This window comes from Phacochoerus africanus, chromosome 9 (assembly GCF_016906955.1).
Source record: "Phacochoerus africanus isolate WHEZ1 chromosome 9, ROS_Pafr_v1, whole genome shotgun sequence".
Taxonomy (NCBI): Eukaryota; Metazoa; Chordata; class Mammalia; order Artiodactyla; family Suidae; genus Phacochoerus; species Phacochoerus africanus.
The window spans coordinates 56389925-56408019 of NC_062552.1; the positions used below are offsets into that span (position 1 = coordinate 56389925).

Sequence of the window (18095 nt, forward strand, 5' to 3'; positions counted from 1 at the left end):
TTTGTCTTTCTCTTTCTTACTCCACTTAGTATGAGAGTCTCTAGTTCCATCCATGTTGCTGCAAATGGCATTGTTTTGTTCTTTTTTATGGCTGAGTAGTATTCCATTGTGTATATATACCACATCTTCCGAATCCAATCATCTGTCAATGGACGTTTGGGTTGTTTCCATGTCTTGGCTATTGTGAATAGTGCTGCAATGAACATGCGGGTGCATGTGTCTTTTTCAAGGAAAGTTTTGTCCAGATATATGCCCAGGAGTGGGATTGCTGGGTCATATGTTAGTTCCATGTATAGTTTTCTAAGGTACCTCCATATTGTTCTCCATAGTGGTTGTACCAGTTTACATTCCCACCAACAATGCAGGAGGGTTCTCTTTTCTCCACACCCCCTCCAGCATTTGTTATTTGTGGACTTATTAATTATGGCCCTTCTGACTTATCCATTCTAAATGTAATAGTTGCAACTACTAAACCCAAACTCCCATCCATCCCACTCCCTCCCCTGTCCCCCTTGGCAATCCCAAGTCTGTTCTCCATGTCTGTTACTGTTTTGTAGGTAGGTTCATTTGTGACATATTTTAGATTAAAGGAACCTTTTATACTATCTGAGTCATGACTTGCTGGGACTGTCGTGACAAAGTGCCACAGCTGGGTGGGTTTAAACCACAGATAGTTATTCCCTCACAGCTCTGGAGGCCAGGAGTCTGAAATCCAGGTGTCTATGTGATTACTCTTTCGGGGAAGCATTTAGCCAGAATCCCATGATGGGAAAGTAACCTTTCCCAGGTTGGCACGTATTCAGTATAGAAGTGGAACATGCTTCTCTAGCAAGAGAGAGTTTCACAACCACCCCATGGCATGTCACCTCCTTAAATCTTGGTCAGAAGAATCCACTTGGGGCATCTCCCTGGATTCTAACCCTTTCTCAGCCATACTCTTCTGATTCTATATATGCCATTTTCCTCCCCAGATGGGAAGAGCTGTAAGACAAAATGTCAGTGGAATTTACTGTTTGGAACTTAGAAAACGTGGGGACCAGGCAGAGCAGACAACTGGGTTACAACTGTTACATCAGCACTGAGAGTATGAGAAGCCCCTATTTCCTTTAGACGTGGTGGATGGAGAGGAGGAGCCAGCAGCTCTCCGTGAGTGAAGGCTAGAATAACCACTCCACAACCACGTCTCTTTCAGTTTGTCAGAGTTGCTGTTCCAAGGGTTCCTGCTGGTCTCTGTGCCAGCAGTTCTGAGAAGGCCGTTTCTCAGAGGCAACTTGTTGCCTGCTTGTGGTTGCTCAATGCTTTCCTGGTTTCCCAATGCAGGAGCCGGAGATATTTGGCTGGACGTGTATAAATTGCCTAAGGAGTCTTGGCTCAAGGAAGTGGAGCACCCCCAATTCGCCTTGAATCCAAAGAAAAGAGTCAGACAGCTGCAACTGGTAGGAAACAACTTATGTTTCCCCTACCCTTGACCCCCACATCTAGCCTAAACCCGTGTAATTTCAGGATGAGGGAGGCCTCTGGAGACACTAAAAGAGGACAAGAGGCACACCGGCCCCTGTCTCTCAAACTGATTTGCTTTGGTTAAAATAAGATGTTACAAAGTAGAGGTGTTGGAGTTCCTGCTATGGTGCACCTGGTTAAAGATCCGGCATTGTCTCTGGGGTGGTGTGGTTTTGAACCCTGGCCTGGCACAGGGGGTTAAGGATCTAGCATTTCTGCAGCTGTGGCTCGGATCTGATCCCTGGTCTGAACACTTCCGTATGCTGCACATGGAGATCAAACCAGCCCCTCCACAGAGACAAGCTGGGTCATGGTCACCCACCATGCTGCAGTGGGAACTCCTGCACTTATTATGTTTTAATCAACAACTAAATTAATTGAGTAGACCTTTGAAACGTATTGTATTACATACTAAATAATCTGTAAAATTGTTAATGTAGGAGACCAAGATTGAGACGCATAGTTGATGCTGAGCTCATTGAGTGGCTCTGGGTAAAAGTTTTTTTCTCTCCAGTGAATGTCTTCATGGCAGGGTATGATCTTGTACCTCTGGAAGTTACTGGCCCAGAGAACTTCCTCTTCTAAACTTGTACAGAATTTATTCTCTGTACGTCTCTGTGGTGCTTCTCACACACACTCCTGTTATGCATGGCATTCCTTCCCTCCTAACTAGGTGATCAGTTTCTAGGTGATTAAGGTCATATCTTCTGCTTTTTTAAATCAGCCAACCCTTTGGCATCCTACTTGGTATCCAACAGATAGAATTTTTGGAGGGATTATTCTCCGAGTGGGAAAAGCACCTTTTGGAATGGGGGTGGTTCCTTGCCACAACCTAATCGGTTTCTATAACTGAGAAGCAGTTAACTACTGCCAGTTGACAGTGGTAGTTCTTGTACCATTGTACAAGAATTATATTTTGAGCTACTTAAATATAATGGCCAACATCATGGATATATTTTTTTGCCCGTCAGAAATTTCACTTCAGGGAGTTCCCGTCTCGGCTCAGTTGTTAACGAATCCAACTAGGAACCATGAGGTTGTGGGTTCGATCCCTGGCCTTGCTCAGTGGGTTAAGGATCTGGCGTTGCCGTGAGCTGTGGTGTAGGTTGCAGACGTGGCTCAGATCCCGCATTGCTGTGGCTCTGGTGTAGGCCGGCGGCTACAGCTCCAATTAGACCCCTAGCCTGGGAACCTCCATATGCCATGGGAGCGGCCCAAGAAATGGAAAAAGACAAAAAAAAAAAAAAAAGAAAAAGAAATATTCACTTCAGGAGTTCCCTTGTGGCACAGGTATGGCATAGGTTTGATCCCTGGCCTGAGAAAGAAAGAGACAGAGAGACAGACAGACAGACAGACAGGAAGGAAGGAAGGAAGGAGGAAAGGAAGGGAGGGAGGGAGGAAGGCAGACTCATTTCTCCTTAGATTTTTGTAAGAGTCTCCTCTTACTGTCACTCAGGATTTCTTGTTTCCCCAAATATGTCTGACGATCCTAGAGAACAGGAATTGTGCTAAAATCCTGCAGGCCGGAGAACCACGGAGCTAGTGGTCCTCCATGGCTACAGGCTGAGTTCACTTCTCGCGAGAGTAACTGGCGGGAAGAAGGCGCGTCCGAAAGGTTAAGGGAGAACGGGAAGATGTGCCAAAGCCAACTTTGCATTCATTTCTCATTTTTATCCTCAGAACACTCTTGATCCCATGACTGCAGACAATTTAGAAATGGTAAGAAACTTTAAAGAAAATCTAAGTTGCAGGTTAGACACGTGGCTCGGATTTTTAAAATTCTATTAAATTATCCTCCAAAGATGGCCTATGAGTTTACATTTAGTCATTATTTATCCACAGACCAATGACCTTGATGTTATCAACTAATTGACTTTTTTTGCAAACTGATTAAACAAAATGGCATCTCGTGTTAATTTTCACTAATCTCTTCATATTTTTATTGGCTATGAAGTTTTTTTCTTCTGTGAATTGTCTGTGGATTCTTCGCCCATTGTATATTTTCTTCCAACCTATTATTTCACTTTTTACCTTGTTTATGTGCCTTTTTGTTGTAAAGAAGTTTTAGATTTTGATATAGACAGAATTTTCAGTTTTTTCTTTACAGGCATTATACTTAAGGCTTTCTCTATCTCAACATTATATATAAATTCTCCTGTGTTTTCTTCTAATACTTTCATAATTGGCTTTTTTTTTGATATTTAACTCTTTAATACACATGGGAGTTTCTTTTGTGAATGGAGCAAGGAGGAGATCAACTTTTATCTATTTTTAAATTTTTGATTATTATTTTATTTTTTATTTTTGGCCACACCCACAGCATGCAGAAGAAGTTCAGGACAGAGATCCAACCCAAGCCATAGCAGTGACAACACCAGATCCTTAACTGCTAGGCTACCAGGGAACTCCTGAAATGAGTTTTTTGCTGCTGGAGTTTTGTTTTGTTTTGTTTTGCTTTGCTTTTTAGGGCCACACCCTGCAGCATAAGGAAGTTCCCAGGCTAGAGTTTGAATCGAAGCTACAGGTGCCAGCCTACGCCACAGCCACAGCAATGAAGGATCCGAGTTGAGTCTGCAACCTACACCACAGGTCACGGCAATGCCACAGCTCATGGCAATGCCAGATTGCTGACCCACTGAGCAAGGCCAGTGATTGAACCTGCATCCTCATGGATCCTAGTCAGATTCATTTCCACTGCGCCACAATGGGAACTCCCTGAAGTAAGTATTTTTAATGATCCTGTTTTATCTCCTTTGTTGGCTTATTAGCCGTGCCTTTTCCTTATTGTAGGATATAAACATTTGTTTTAGAGGCGATTTTAAGCTGAGTCTTCCAGTTTACATAATGAAGATCAAACCACCCAAACCAGTTGCAGGTGGGTAGAATTCGATGAATATTCTCTTTCCTTTTACCATTGATTTCTCAGTTTCTTCTTTGCCTTTCTCTACATTTCCCATCTTTTCCATTTATTAGCAGCAATATCTAATTTACAAGTATGGTTCTGAATATAACTTTTTTGTTTTGTTTTGTTTTTGTTTTTTAGTGCCTCACCTGCAGCATATGGAAATTCTCAGGCAAGGGGTTAAATCAGGGGTATAGCTGGCGGCCTATGCCACAGCCACAGCAATGGTGGGATCCAAGCCACATCTGTGACCTACATCACAGCTCATGGCAGCACCACAGCTCATGGCAATACCGGATCCCAGACCCACTGGGCAAGCCCAGGGATCGAACCCGCATCCTCATGGATACTAGTCAGGTTCCTTTCTGCTGCGCCATGAAGGGAACTCCCAGGAAGATAACTTTTTAAGTTATAAGCTCTGGGACCTACAGACTAAGTATACAGTTAACTAACAGAATTGGGACATCAGGAAAGAGACATGTTCCCCGAGTGCTGTAGAGTTCATTCATTTGTTCCTACATTCCTTCACTGATTCATTCATCAGTGCTTGCTGAGTGCCAATAATGCACCAAGCACAAAGATGAATAAGACACATTTCCTGGAGTTCCCGTCGTGGCGCAGTGGTTAACGAATCCGACTAGGAACCATGAGGTTGCGGGTTCGATCCCTGCCCTTGCTCAGTGGGTTGACGACCCAGTGTTGCCGTGAGCTGTGGTGTGGGTCGCAGACGCGGCTCAGATCCTGCGTTGCTGTGGCTCTGGCGTAGGCTGGCAGCTACAGCTCCGATTCGACCCCTAGCCTGGGAACCTCCATATGCCGCAGCAGCGGCCCAAGAAATGGCAAAAAGACAAAAAAAAAAAAAAAAAGACACATTTCCTGTGCTCTCAAAGCTGCTAGTATAGCAAGAGAGAATAGGAGGAAACTACCATAGTAGGATATAATAGATGCAGTAATGGGGAACATCCAGGACTGTGAAAACACAGAGGAAGGAGTAACTAATCCGCCCAGGGAATAGGCAGAGGCTTTATCAGAAGAAGGGACATTTGGGAAGGTTTTGAAGCATAAGTGGGAGTCAGTCTAGAGGAGCAGAGAGGAGGTCCATTGTAGACAGCGGATGTAGAGTCTATCCTCCAATATTTACACATGACCTCAAAGATATGCCTGCAAGAATATTCACTGTGGTGCTTTTTATAGAGGCAATAGATTGGCTGGATGAATCTGGTACCCTCTTACAAAGGAATACTTTGCAACTATTAAAAACAAAGAGAAATGCAAAAGCCCAAGAACAGCCAATTCACTTTTACAAAGAACCTGGTGATATGATTTGCTCCATCAAGATCTATTATAAAGCCTCAGTAATTAAGACAAGGTAGAAAAAGAGATAAGTGAATAATAGATGGAAATATATATAAAATATAGAGAGAGAAGGAGTTCCTGTTGTGGCTCAGTGGTAATGAACCCAACTAGTATCCATGAGGATGTGGGTTCAATCCCTGGTCTCACTTAGTGGGTTAAGGATCTGGCGTTGCTGGGAGCTGTAGTTGTAGGTCACAGATGCAGCTTGGATCCCACATTGCTGTGGCTATGGTGTAGGCCAGCAGCTATAGTTCCAATTCAACTCCTAGCCTGGGAACTACCGTGCTGCGGGTGCAGCCTTAGAAAGACAGATATTGGAGTTCTCTTATGGTGCAGCAGGTTAAGGATTTGGCATATTCATTGTAGTGGCTTGGTTTGATACTGTGGCTTGGGTTTGCTCCCTGGCCCAGGAGCTTCCACATGTCACGGGCATGGCAAGAAAAGAAAAGAAAAGAAAAGAAAAGGAAAGAAAAGAGATTGATCATACCAAGTTAGGATATGGAATTACCAGACCTCCCATACATTGCACTTAGCAATGAAAATCAGTACAACTACCATGGAAAATGTTTTAACATTATCTAGTAATGCTGAAGATAATTTATATCCTATGACCCAGCATTTACACTCCTAGGTAGGGTGACCAAGCATATCAGTTTGCCTGGGATTAAGGGGGTTTCCTGGGATGTGGGACTTGTGGTGCTAAAACCAGGAACTCCTGAGCCAGTCAGGATAAGTTGGTTACCCTACTTCTAGATATATACCTGATAGGCTTGTAAGTAAATGTGTATCAGGACACATGTACAGAAATGATAACAATGACAAGATTTCCAACAGTCCCAAATCATGAAACACCTGAAATACCCATCAATAAAAGAACAGATAAATAAATTGTAGTCACGCAATGGAATACTATACAGCAATGAAAAGGAACAAACGGCAGCTGTACCCAACAAAATGGAAAAATCTCAAAAATAACCTTAACGCAAAAGAGAACACATACAGAGTTAACACTGTGTGATGCATTATGTACAGTTCAAAATCAGGCAACATAAAGCTGTAGTGTTTATTTATTTATCTTTTTTTTAGGGCCACACCTATGACATATGGAAATTCCCAGGCTAGGGGTCAAACTGGACTACCGCTGCCAGCCTACACCACAGCCACAGTGACTCCAGGTCCGAGCCTCATCTGTGACCTATGCTACAGCTCACGGCAACGCTGGATTCTTAACCCACTAAGCAAGGCCAGGGATCGAACCTGCATCCTCATGGATACTAGTCAATTTCGTTGCTACTGAGCCACCATGGGAACTCCAAAGCTGTAGTATTTAGATGCATATTTAGGTAGCAAAAGTAAAGTGCATGTCATGAGGTAATTACATAAAATCCAAGCAAATGGCTGCTGCTTTTCAGGGGGCTATGACTGGAGAGGGTCTTTGGCAAGCTTTTAGGGAGAGGTGACAGTCTGTTTCTTGACCTCAGTAGATACAGATGTCTGCTTTATAATTTATTGAGATCTAATTTTATGTTCTTTTCTGAATGTGTTCTATTTCACAAGAAAAATGTTTAATAAATGAAAATAAGCAACGAACAGTGAAGAAGATCTTATAGCACTGAAATGAAGAGATCTCCAAGATATTTTGTTAGGTCACAATGCAAGGGGTTGAGTGTATGACAGCAATTCTCAAACTTCAGCTGGGTCAGACTTTCTTGGAGAACTTGTTAAAACCCAAATTTTGGGGCCCCACCCACAGTTTCTATTTCAGGAGGTCTGGGGTGGAGCCTGAGGACCTGCAATTCTTTTTTTTTTTTTGTCTTTTTGCTATTTCTTTGGGCCGCTCCCGCGGCATATGGAGGTTCCCAGGCTAGGGGTCGAATTGGAGCCTTAGCCACTGGCCTACACCAGAGCCACAGCAACGCGGGATCCGAGCCACGTCTGCAACCTACACCACAGCTCACGGCAATGCCGGATCGTTAACCCCCTGAGAAAGGCAGGGACCGAACCCGCAACCTCATGGTTCCTAGTCGGATTCGTTAATCACTGCGCCATGACAGGAACTCCAGGACCTGCAATTCTAACCCTGTCGGATCCCTGCTGATCTGGGACCACATTTTGAGAACTGCTAGTTGATATCTGTTATCATTGTTTATAAAATAAGTAAAAATGTATATGTAATACATAAAATGATATAATACATATAAAACTATATATTATACAATATAATAATATTCTACCATCTCTTTATAGAAAGGGGTCTCCTAGAAAGTTATGCAAGAAAACTGATAACAATGGTTGCCTCTGGGGAAGGGGACTAGGGTTCTGTGAGACCTTTTGGGCAACTCGAGGAACTGGGGTATCCTCCAAAGAGAGCATAATTCTGAACTTCCCATTGTGTCGCAGCAGAAACAAATCTGATTAGTGTCCTTGAGGATGCAGGGTTGATCCCTGGCTTCGTTCAGTGGGTTAAGGATCCTGCACTGCTGAGGCTGTGGCATAGGCCGGCAGCTGGAGCTATAGTTCGACCCCTAACCTGGGAACTTCCATATGCTGCAGGTGTGGCCCTAAAAAGGGGGTAAAAAAAGAGAACAAAGTTCTGAAAGTTGGAGTGTGAACCCAGAAAATAAACCACCTAGTTTTACTGTGGATTTAGGAGCAGATGAAAAAGAAGAAAATGAAAGGTTACTGCGAAGGAGAGTCACAAGGAAGGTGACTGGCAGAGAAGGGAGATTTTTTAAAAGGAAGGTAGGTGGATAAATGTAAGCACAGGAGGAGCTGGGACTGTCATGTGGGTCCTCAGCAGCAGCTGAACAATGAGGGTAATTGACAGGTTTGCAGGCTTGCTGCGCTGGGGAGACAGTGATCTAAAGTCTCTAGTGACATAGTTGGAGTTCCCATTGTGGCACAGTGGGAATGAATCAGACTAGGAACCATGAGGTTGTGGGTTCGATCCCTGACCTCACTCAGTAGGTTAAGGATCCAACGTTGCCGTGAGCTGTGGTGTAGGTCGCAGATGTGGCTCAGATCTGGCATTGCTGTGGCTGTGGTGTAGGCCAGCAGCTGTAGCTCCGATTCGCCCCCTAGCCTGGGAACCTCCATATGCTGCAGGTGCAGCTATAAAAAAAAAAGAAAGAAAAAAATTTTTTAAATTAAAAAAAAAAAAGTCTCATCATGAACACTTCCTTGGCTTTGGAGATTCTGTAGTCTAGAAATGGAGTGCTGGCGGTTTGGAGATGGAGAAGAGGGAGGAGCGAGAGCAGTGGCCCTTTGCTTCTGCTCTGTGAGCTGGTGGGGAGGGAGGCTAGGAGAAGACTGAACGCCTGGGCAAAGCGAGAGCAGATCTCTGAGTGTGAGGGATCCTGCAGGAAAGTGTGAAGCGTGGGGATGAGGGGAAACCAGGAAGGAGGCAGTCCGGTGGTTTGAACAATGCTGGAATGTCTTCAACCTAGGTACTGCATTTAAAACTCCCCTGGAGGTCTTTGCCAAGATAGAGGACTGCTGCGGGCTGGGCTCCGGGCAGAATCACTTCATCAAGGAGAGTCAGTGGGATCAGCAGGCAGCGATCTTCAAGGCCACCTACCAGAAGTACCTGGATGGGGAGAGGGAGGAGGAGCCGCTCAGGTGAGCCAGGGGGTGGGGGTGGGGTTGGCACCCAGCCAGAGCACCTCCATCCTCAGAGCTCCTCTTCTCTGGGCCTCTGTGGAAATCAGCCCAAAGACCTGAGCTGATCTAGGTCTCAAAGCACTTGATGGTTTGGGGAACCTTTCTGAGAACTTCAGAAAAATCTTTTGAAAAGTTGTCTGTTAAATAAAGTTAGAACAGAGGCTGATAATATGGATTTCAAAGAAGGACTAGAGCTCTACGGAGATGGGATGTAGAGTTTATTTTACAATTTTATGTATGATAGCATCTCCTTAAAAAATTTTTGTATTCCTGGAGTTCCCATCATAGTCAGTGGTTAATGAACCTGACTAGTATCCATGAGGACACAGTTTCCGATCCTTGGTGTCCGTCAATGGGTTAAGGACCTGGCATTGCCATGAACCATGAGCTGTGGTGTAGGTCGCAGACATGGCTCAGATCTGGTGTTGCTGCGGCTGTGGTGTAGGCTGGTGGCTACAGCTCCAATTCCACTCCTAGCCTGGGAACCCCATATGCTGTGAGTGTGGCCCTAAAAAAAAAAAAAAATTGTTTTCCTAATTATCTAGACAACAGAAGATCCTAAAGATAGGAAAAAATGTCACCACTATTAATATTTTCTCCATTTCCATCAAGTCTTTCTAAATGCAGTACATGAATGTGTAATTATTAAAATACGTTACTTTCTAATCTCGGTCAACAGGTTGGCCTCACTCACCCCGTGTTGTGAGTGTTAAAAACTGAGCCCAAGGCTGTGGGATGGAAATCCGGTGAAATCAGATTGTTATGATCATTATACAACTACAGATGTGATAAATTCATTTGAGTAATTTAAAAAATAATAAATAAATAAATAAATAAATTAAAAAAAAACGAGCCCAAGTCCTTAAAATACCTGGCGGAGCCAGTTGAGGAGCTAACTCTCCTCACAGCTACTGTAGGTCTCAGGAATGTTCTTGCTTCACATGGGAAGTGAAGCCTCTCATCTTGCCATTAAGTTGACCTTGAATTTTCTCACTTCAGGACGCAAAGTCCCAGGGCTAAGCCCTAACAGCAGCTACCAAGGCCGGAACTGGAACCCATTAAGGTTCAGTGCTGTGCTGCCTAAGGAGGTAGTTAGGAATCTTGCAGGCCAGTCGCTAAACCTCTAGTAACTATCCATAGTGTGAGTATTTATACCACAAAAGCTGCAAACACTATAAATCAAATCAGGGTTTTTGTTTCGTTTTACTCTGGTTTTTTCTTTTTAGGGCCACACCCATGGTATATGGAGGTTCCCAGGCTAGGGGTCCAATTGGAGCTGTGGCCACCGGCCTACACCACAGCCACAGCAAGGCAGGATCAGAGCTGCATCTGCGACTTATACCACAGCTCACAGCAATGCATGTCCCCAACCCACTGAGTGAGGCCAGGGATTGAACCTGCATCCTCATGGTTATTAGCTGGATTCGTTTCTGCTGTGCCATAACAGGAACTCCTGGTTGTTTTTGGGGTTTTTTTGTTTTTGTCTTTCTGTCTTTTTAGGGGCACACCTGTGGCACATGGAGGTTCCCAGGCTAGGGGTCTAATGGGAGTGTAGCTGCCAGCCTACGCCAGAGCCACAGCAACATGGGATCTGAGCCACTTCTGTGACCTACATCACAGCTCATGGCAATGCCAGATCCTTGACCAGTGAGGCCAGGGATCAAACCTGCAACCTCATGGTTCCTAGTCGGATTCATTTCTGCTGCGCCACAGTGGAAACTCCTGGTTTTTTTTAAAGAGTGCCAACTTAGCAAACCACTGGGGGTATTGCTCCCAGGAAAGAAGCATTTATGCACCTCATCCAAAGTCTAGTCCTTCAGGAATCTTCCCCAAGGACAGAGATGGCTCTGCCCCTGTTGTGTGCTGTCCCCAGCCTGAAAGGAACTCCTGCCTCTCTTCCTCACCAGCTTCCAAGGTCTGCACCCCCCAGATTCAGCATAGGATGTGCTTTGCCTTATGGCTCTGGATGCCTGGGAAGGTCCATCCTAACGACCCATATCTGGTCTTAGCACCAAGACCCTGCCAGCATCTCCTCTTGCCAAGCAGCCTGCCATGGCTCTGATCAGTGTCTCTTTCTTTCCCAGAATGGCCACATTCCACTTCCTCTTTCCTAGCTGCCTAATTGCAATGCCAGCAGAAGTCAAGAATCCCCCAGGTAAGTGAAGGTGAAGCAGGTGGTTGTCCTGGGCAAGTGGTCACCTTGGGGGAATCCTCAGTAGGCTCCCAGTGAAGCTCCGCCCCACACACACTGACCGTTGGCAAGAAATGAGGTGGACAGTGGGTTCCCAGCTGTAGCTTAACTGTGTCTGCTTGGTGCTCTGGTCCCCGAGCTCTGATTCCCTGATAAGGGAGACTGGTGCTGTCTTCTGGGAGTGACCTGCCTCAGAGGATGGTAAGCTCACAATCCCACTGGCTGCTTCTGGATAGGGATTCCTTTTGTATGAAAATGTTATTTATGGAGTTCCCATTGTGGCTCAGTGGTTAATGAATCCGACTAGGAACCATGAGGTTGTGGGTTCGATCCCTGCCCTTGCTCAGTGGGTTAAGGATCCGGTGTTTGCTGTGAGCTGTGGTGTAGGTTGCAGATGCGGCTCGGATCCCGCGTTGCTGTGGCTCTGGCGTAGGCCAGTGGCTATGGCTCCGATTAGACCCCTAGCCTGGGAACCTCCATATGCCATGGGAGTGGCCCAAGAAATGGCAAAAAGACCAAAAAAAATGTTATTTAAAACCCTGACAGGAGTCCCCACTGTGGTGCAATGGGATCAGTGGTGTCCTGGGAGCACTGGGACCAAGGTTTGATCACAGTGGGTTAAAGATCTGGCATTGCTGCAGCTGTGGCTTAAGTCACAGCTTTGGCTCAGATCTGATCCCTGGCCCGGGAGCTCCATATGCCTCCAGGCAGCCATAAAAGAGAAGAAAATAAAAGAAATAAAACCCTGACAGCCAAGTGGACGTGAATCATCTAGAAGATGTGAAAGCAGGGAGTTGGGGCTAGAAACAGCCCTCCTGGAAGCTCACCCTTTTGATGGGTGCTACCCCCTTAGAAGGAACTATTGCAAGCTGCCTTCCTCTTGAGCAAACCCCTTCACACAAACCAAGGGCCACCCAGTCCGCTAACATGATGCCCCTTTGCTCTCATCTTTCCCAGGGGTGGCCTGTGTCCTTGGTGTGCACTGGACTGGAAGTCACAACTTCTTCCTCTATTCACTTAACCGAACGCTCAAGGATAAATTTGGTACTTTACTGTGGAGACCGGGGTAGCCTAAGCTCAGGACTCTCAGAACATGTCCTTCTTCAGCTTAGCTGAGAGCAGGTGACTGACACAGTGACGTGGCTTTAGGGGACCACAGCTGTAGTGGCTGAAGTGTGACCCCAAGGCTGTCTCTGAACTGTCATGTTTCTTAAAGATGACAGGGGAGTTCCCATTGTAGTTCAGCAGATTAAGGACCCAGCATTGTCTCTGAGAGGAGATGTGTTCAATCCCTGGCCTTGCTCAGTGGGTCAAGGATCCAGCATTGCCTTGAGCTGTGGTGTAGGTCACAGAGGTGGCTCGGATCTGGCGTTGCTGTGGCTGTGCTGTAGGCCAGCAGCTGCAGCTCCAGTTCCACCCCCAGCTCAGGAACTTCCATATCCCGTGGGTGCAACCCTAAAAAAGCAAAAAACAAAAAATAGATGACAGGGTCATAGGGACAAAGAGCCATCAGGCCCTAGGGCCCCTTAGGCAGCAAACGTCAAAAGAACGTGGGGCTGGCACAGGAAGGCCCGGCCCTGCACAGGGGTCAGCAGTGTGATCTCAGGCCAGTCCCTTTAGCTCCCAACCCCTTATCTCATCTGAAACAGAAAGCCACTCAATCACACCATCTTTACCTACTGCACACACATTTGTTGTGAATAACAAAGTCCAAAGAATTTTCGGGCATCAAAGCTCTTTGAAGTTGAAAGGCACTTGGGAAACATGGGTGGTGGTTGTTTGCTTTTTGCAAAGTCATGGAGACAGGTTACATAAGCAAGTTCACTTTGTGAGAATTCCTTGAGCTATACCCTTATGTTGTGCTTCAGAATTAGACTTCAGGAGTTCCCATCGTGGCTCAGTGGTTAACGAACCTGACTAGGAACCATGAGGTTGTGGGTTTGATCCCTGGCCTTGATCAGTGGGTTAAGAATCCAGAGTTGCTGTGAGCTGTGGTATAAGTCTCAGACGTGGCTCAGATCCCAAGTGGCTGTGGCTGTGGTGTAGGCTGGCAGCTGCAGCTCTGATTCAACCCCTAGCCTGGGAACCTCCATGTTCTGTGGGTATGGCCCTAAAAAGCAAAAAAAAAAAAAAGAATTATACTTCAGAAGTAACATTTACAAACTCACGAAGGAAGAATTTCTTTCCTCCCATCCCTGCCTCAGGCAACCTGGATTCCTTTTTTTTTAAATTATAGTTAATTTACAATGTTCTGTCAATTTCTGCTGTACAGCAAAGTGACACATATATATGTATATATCTCGCATTATTCTCCATCATGTCCCATCACAAGTGACTAGATATAGTTCCTGTGCTATACAGCAGGATCTCACTGCTTATCCACTCCACACACACTAGTTTGCATCTATTAACCCCAAACTCCCAGTCCATCCCACTCTCTCCCCCTCCTCCTCCCCCTTGGCAACCACAAGTCCATTGTAGGCAACCTGGATTCTAATCTCAGCTTCTTTACTGGTTGGCTAGGTGACCTTGGGCAAGTCACTAACTTCTCTGCCTCAGTCTCCTCATCTGTAAAATGAGGGTACTAATAGGACCCATCTCATAGGATCCTCTGAGCATTAAATGATGCACAGACAGTGCTTAGCACAGTGTTCAGCACCTAGTAAGTACTCACTCAGTGCTAGCTGTAGTATGATAGTGGTGTGTAACTTGTTATATTATCCTGAGGAAGGAGAAACAGCGTTGTACAGAGAGGCAGGAGATGGTGAGTCCAGACGGGCAGACAGTCTGGGTCTCAGGTGGTCCAGGTGGAGGTGATGGGTGGAGGTGAGGGGTGGGGGGCAGCCTGGTGAGTGGCGTCCTCCCCACTAGACCCCGAGAGTGTGTGGCCCTGTGCTGCACCCATTGTGGTGTCTCAGCTCAGCCACTGCTGCTCCTACCTGGTGCTGGCCTGTGAGGATGGTGTGCTCACGCTGTGGGACCTGGACGAAGGTGAGCCCCGCCCCTGCCTGGCAGCACTTCCCCCTGCCACACCTGGACAGCCCGGGGTCAGCTATAGTGAGTCCCTGCCTGGGTTGGAGCTTCCTTCCTTCTGCTCTGGTGTAGACTCTGTCCCCCCTCCATGGGTCTGGGTCCCCCATACACTTAGGAGGGGTCCCTCTGGAGGGAGATCCCCTCCCCCTTGGCCACTGGGGCTTCCTGTTGTCCCTCAAAGACCCAGCACCCCTGGCCGCGCCCCTCCACCCCCTTCCTGACCTGCCTGTGTGATGACCTTCAGGACTCTCTCTTGGAGTCATCGCTCTTCCTGAAAAATGTATCTGCCAAAGCGTTCACTTCCTGAAATACTTCTTGGTGCACAAGGGACGGAACATGTATCCTGAGGGTCCCGTGAAATCCCAAGTGAAATGTGTGGTTCTGTGCACAGATGCTTCTCTCCATCTGGTGGCAGCCTCGGGGACTCAAGGACCCACCCTCAGCGTGCTGGTGGAGAGGTCGGTGGCTTGAGGGCATGTGGGGGGATGGGAAGGGGAAATGATGCTATCTAAGAGTCAAAAGTGACTGTCTCTCAGACCAGAGTCCACTTTCCCTCTAGTCAGCACTTTCCTAGTGAGCCTCTCAAGATCACCATCTTTTACATGTGGCTACATGTATAAAAGTTTTCTAACAAAATGTATGATGGCACAAATGACATCTTTCATATCACACATGGCCCACAGAGGGTCATTTCTGCCCAAATAGGGCTGTATCAGTTTCTCCAAGGGTCTCTTTCTCTGTCTTTTATTTTATTTTATTTTATTTGTCTTTTTGCCTTTTCTAGGGCTGCTCCTGCGGCTCATGGAGGTTCCCAGGCCAGGGGTCTAATCAGAGCTGTAGGCACCAGCCTACGCCAGAGCCACAGCAACGCAGGACCTGAGCCGTGTCTGCGACCTACACCACAGCTCACAGCAACACCGGATCCTTAACCCACTGAGCAAGGCCGGGGATCGAACCCGCAACCTCATGGTTCCTAGTCAGATTCGTTAACCACTGTGCCACGATGGGAACTCCCGGGAACTCCTGTCTTTTAAATTGTGAAATGTCCATGCACGCAAGTGATCTATGCAACACATACGGGGGGTGTATTCAGCCAGATTGAGAGAGAGACTCCCCTGTACTTGTCACTGAGCTTAAGAACTAGATCATCCCCAGTTCAGCTCAGGCTCTGTGTGTGCTCCTCCCCGATCACGTCCTTCTCGCACCTCCTCAAGAGGTAGGAGCAAACCACCGTACAAGGTAATGGCTTAAGAAAACGTCACCGCTTAGCCTCTGATGCTGTGGGTCGGCGATTTGGGTGGGGCTCAGTTGGGGGAATCCCTCCCCTGGTCTTGTCTTGGCTCTCACAGGTGTCCCTGGCCAGCTGGTGGCTCAGCCAGGGGCTCGGTGACTAAGCAGCCTCACTCACATACCAGGCAGTGTGCTGGCCAGGCCCCCTCCTCGTGGCCTCTCCTGAAGGCTGTTTCAGGCTCTGTCACCTGATCGCCTAAGGGCTCCCAGCTGCCAGTGAGAGCATCTCAAATGCTTTCCAAGTCTCTGCTTGTGTTACATTGGACAAAGTGTGTCACCTGGCCATGCCCGCATTCAATCATGGAAAAAAAGATTCCACCTTTGTTTTTTTTCCTTTTCTTTTTAAGGCCATACGCAGCATATGGAAGTTGCCGGGCTAGGGGTCAAATGGGAGATGTAGCCGCTGGCCTGCACCACAGCCACAGCAATGCAGGATCTGAGCCCTGTCTGTGACCTACACCACAGTTCCTGGCAATGCCAGATCCTTAACCTACTGAGCGAGGCCAGGGATCAAACCTGCATCCTCATGGATACTAGTTGGATTCATTTCCGCTGAGCCACGATGGGAACTCCTAGAACACAATTACTTAAGCATCCTCCTACCAATGGATATTTAGATTGTTCCCAGTTCTCGCTACTCTGAGCTGTCTCTGACATATCTCCTAATGCTCATAGACAAGAATTTCTCCAGGACACATGCCTAGGAGAAGATAGCAAAACTTGAAACCTCTTCAAGTCTGGCTGTCTGTGTGTCTTGTTTCCCATAGGCCTGTGAAGCACCTGGATGAAGCCATCTGTGCAGTGGCCCCGGTTCAAGCCTTCCCTGGCATGGTAGGTTCCTTGGGCCTCTCATTCCTCTTCAGGAAATGTGCTCATTATTCCTTCCAAAAATATCTATCAAAGGCCTATCATGTGCTGGGCACCAGACTGGCTCCGGGTCACACAGACCCAGGGGCAAAAGCACCTGCCCTCATGGAGCTCAGTTCAGGTGGGAAGGCAGGCGAGTCTCCAAGCAGCTGCCCTGGAACCTGAGAGAGGCCGTGATACATGCTTTGCAGGAAGTATCAGAGAGACGGGCCTCCTCCCTCAGCCTGCTGAAGGCGGTGGGGGCGGAGAGGATGCTTTGGAGGAAGGATGGGCAGCTGAGCTGAGCCCCGGGAGCTAAGAGGGCAGAACCACAGGGGCGAGAGAACTTCGCATCCCAGCACAGCAGCAAGTTCAAGAAGCTGCGGGATCAGACTCCCGTGGGGTGTGGAGAGGGTGGAGGATGGGGATGGGGGCAGGGGGCCCTTGTCTGCAATGGCGCTTGAAGCTTAGAGGGGATTTAGAGCCGGGGTTGGCGGGGGTGAGGGGCGCAGGGGGCAGCGTGTTCAGAGCAGGATGGAGGATGGCAAGGTGTTAGTGAGGAGACAGACCCCACAGCTCTGGGCTGAAGCTGATCCTAGCTTGTGCTGCTGATTCTCTGATCCTTCAGGGCCCCACTGGGAAAGTCTGAGGATGCCCAGTGTGGCCTGCCCGGGAGGACGGGCTCCTGGGACCTCCAGAGGAGGCTCTGAGAGAGCCCAGGGCTAAAAGCATAGATTCGGTGTTCAGTGGCCATGGGTACCAGCACGGCTAGTCGGAGAGGAAGTGAGTAGAGAAGAGGTTTGCTGGGGGGACCACCATCCCTTACAGGACAGGGGAAACAGCTCACGAAGTGACTGGCAGGGACACCCCAGGGAAACCAGGAGGGGGCTCCTGGCAGCTCAGGGAAGAGGTTTTGGGAGACGGGAGCACAGGGTCCTGTGATGAAGAGAAACCAGGTACATTGTGGAGACAGGTGTCTGTGGCAAGGGCGATGGAAGGTGAACAGGGGTGGTGGGGTGCAGGTGAGGGAGGGGAGATGAGGGGCTTTGTACAGACTGTAGTGGGTTTAGGATGTTCAGCTTCAGAAAGGAAAGAGCCCTGGCAGGAGAGAGGCCCCAACTGTACTTTGGGTGAGGAGGCGCCCCTGGACTGGACAGTCCCTGGCGAGGTGGGAGGAGAAGGTGTCTGCACAGAAACACAGCTGGATCCTGGCCCCGGAGCGAGGAGCGGGGGGAGGGTGGGGAGCAGCCAGAGCAGCAGGGCCAGGCCAGGAAGGACACAGCGACAGGGGAGCGCCGCTGCTGGTCGTGGCTCCGA

General features: G+C 47.7%; 1 protein-coding gene across 1 annotated transcript in view; it reads left to right on the top strand.

Moving 5' to 3' along the window:
* WDR93 (WD repeat domain 93) overlaps positions 1-18095 on the top strand; it is a 47387-nt gene that overhangs the window by 18529 nt on the left and 10763 nt on the right. The window contains exons 5-13 of the mRNA XM_047797149.1: positions 1321-1436; positions 3181-3219; positions 4291-4375; positions 9205-9376; positions 11503-11573; positions 12567-12653; positions 14481-14600; positions 14887-15100; positions 16700-16763. Coding sequence (XP_047653105.1) covers positions 1321-1436; positions 3181-3219; positions 4291-4375; positions 9205-9376; positions 11503-11573; positions 12567-12653; positions 14481-14600; positions 14887-15100; positions 16700-16763 — 968 coding nt within the window. The remainder of the gene's footprint in view (positions 1-1320; positions 1437-3180; positions 3220-4290; positions 4376-9204; positions 9377-11502; positions 11574-12566; positions 12654-14480; positions 14601-14886; positions 15101-16699; positions 16764-18095) is intronic.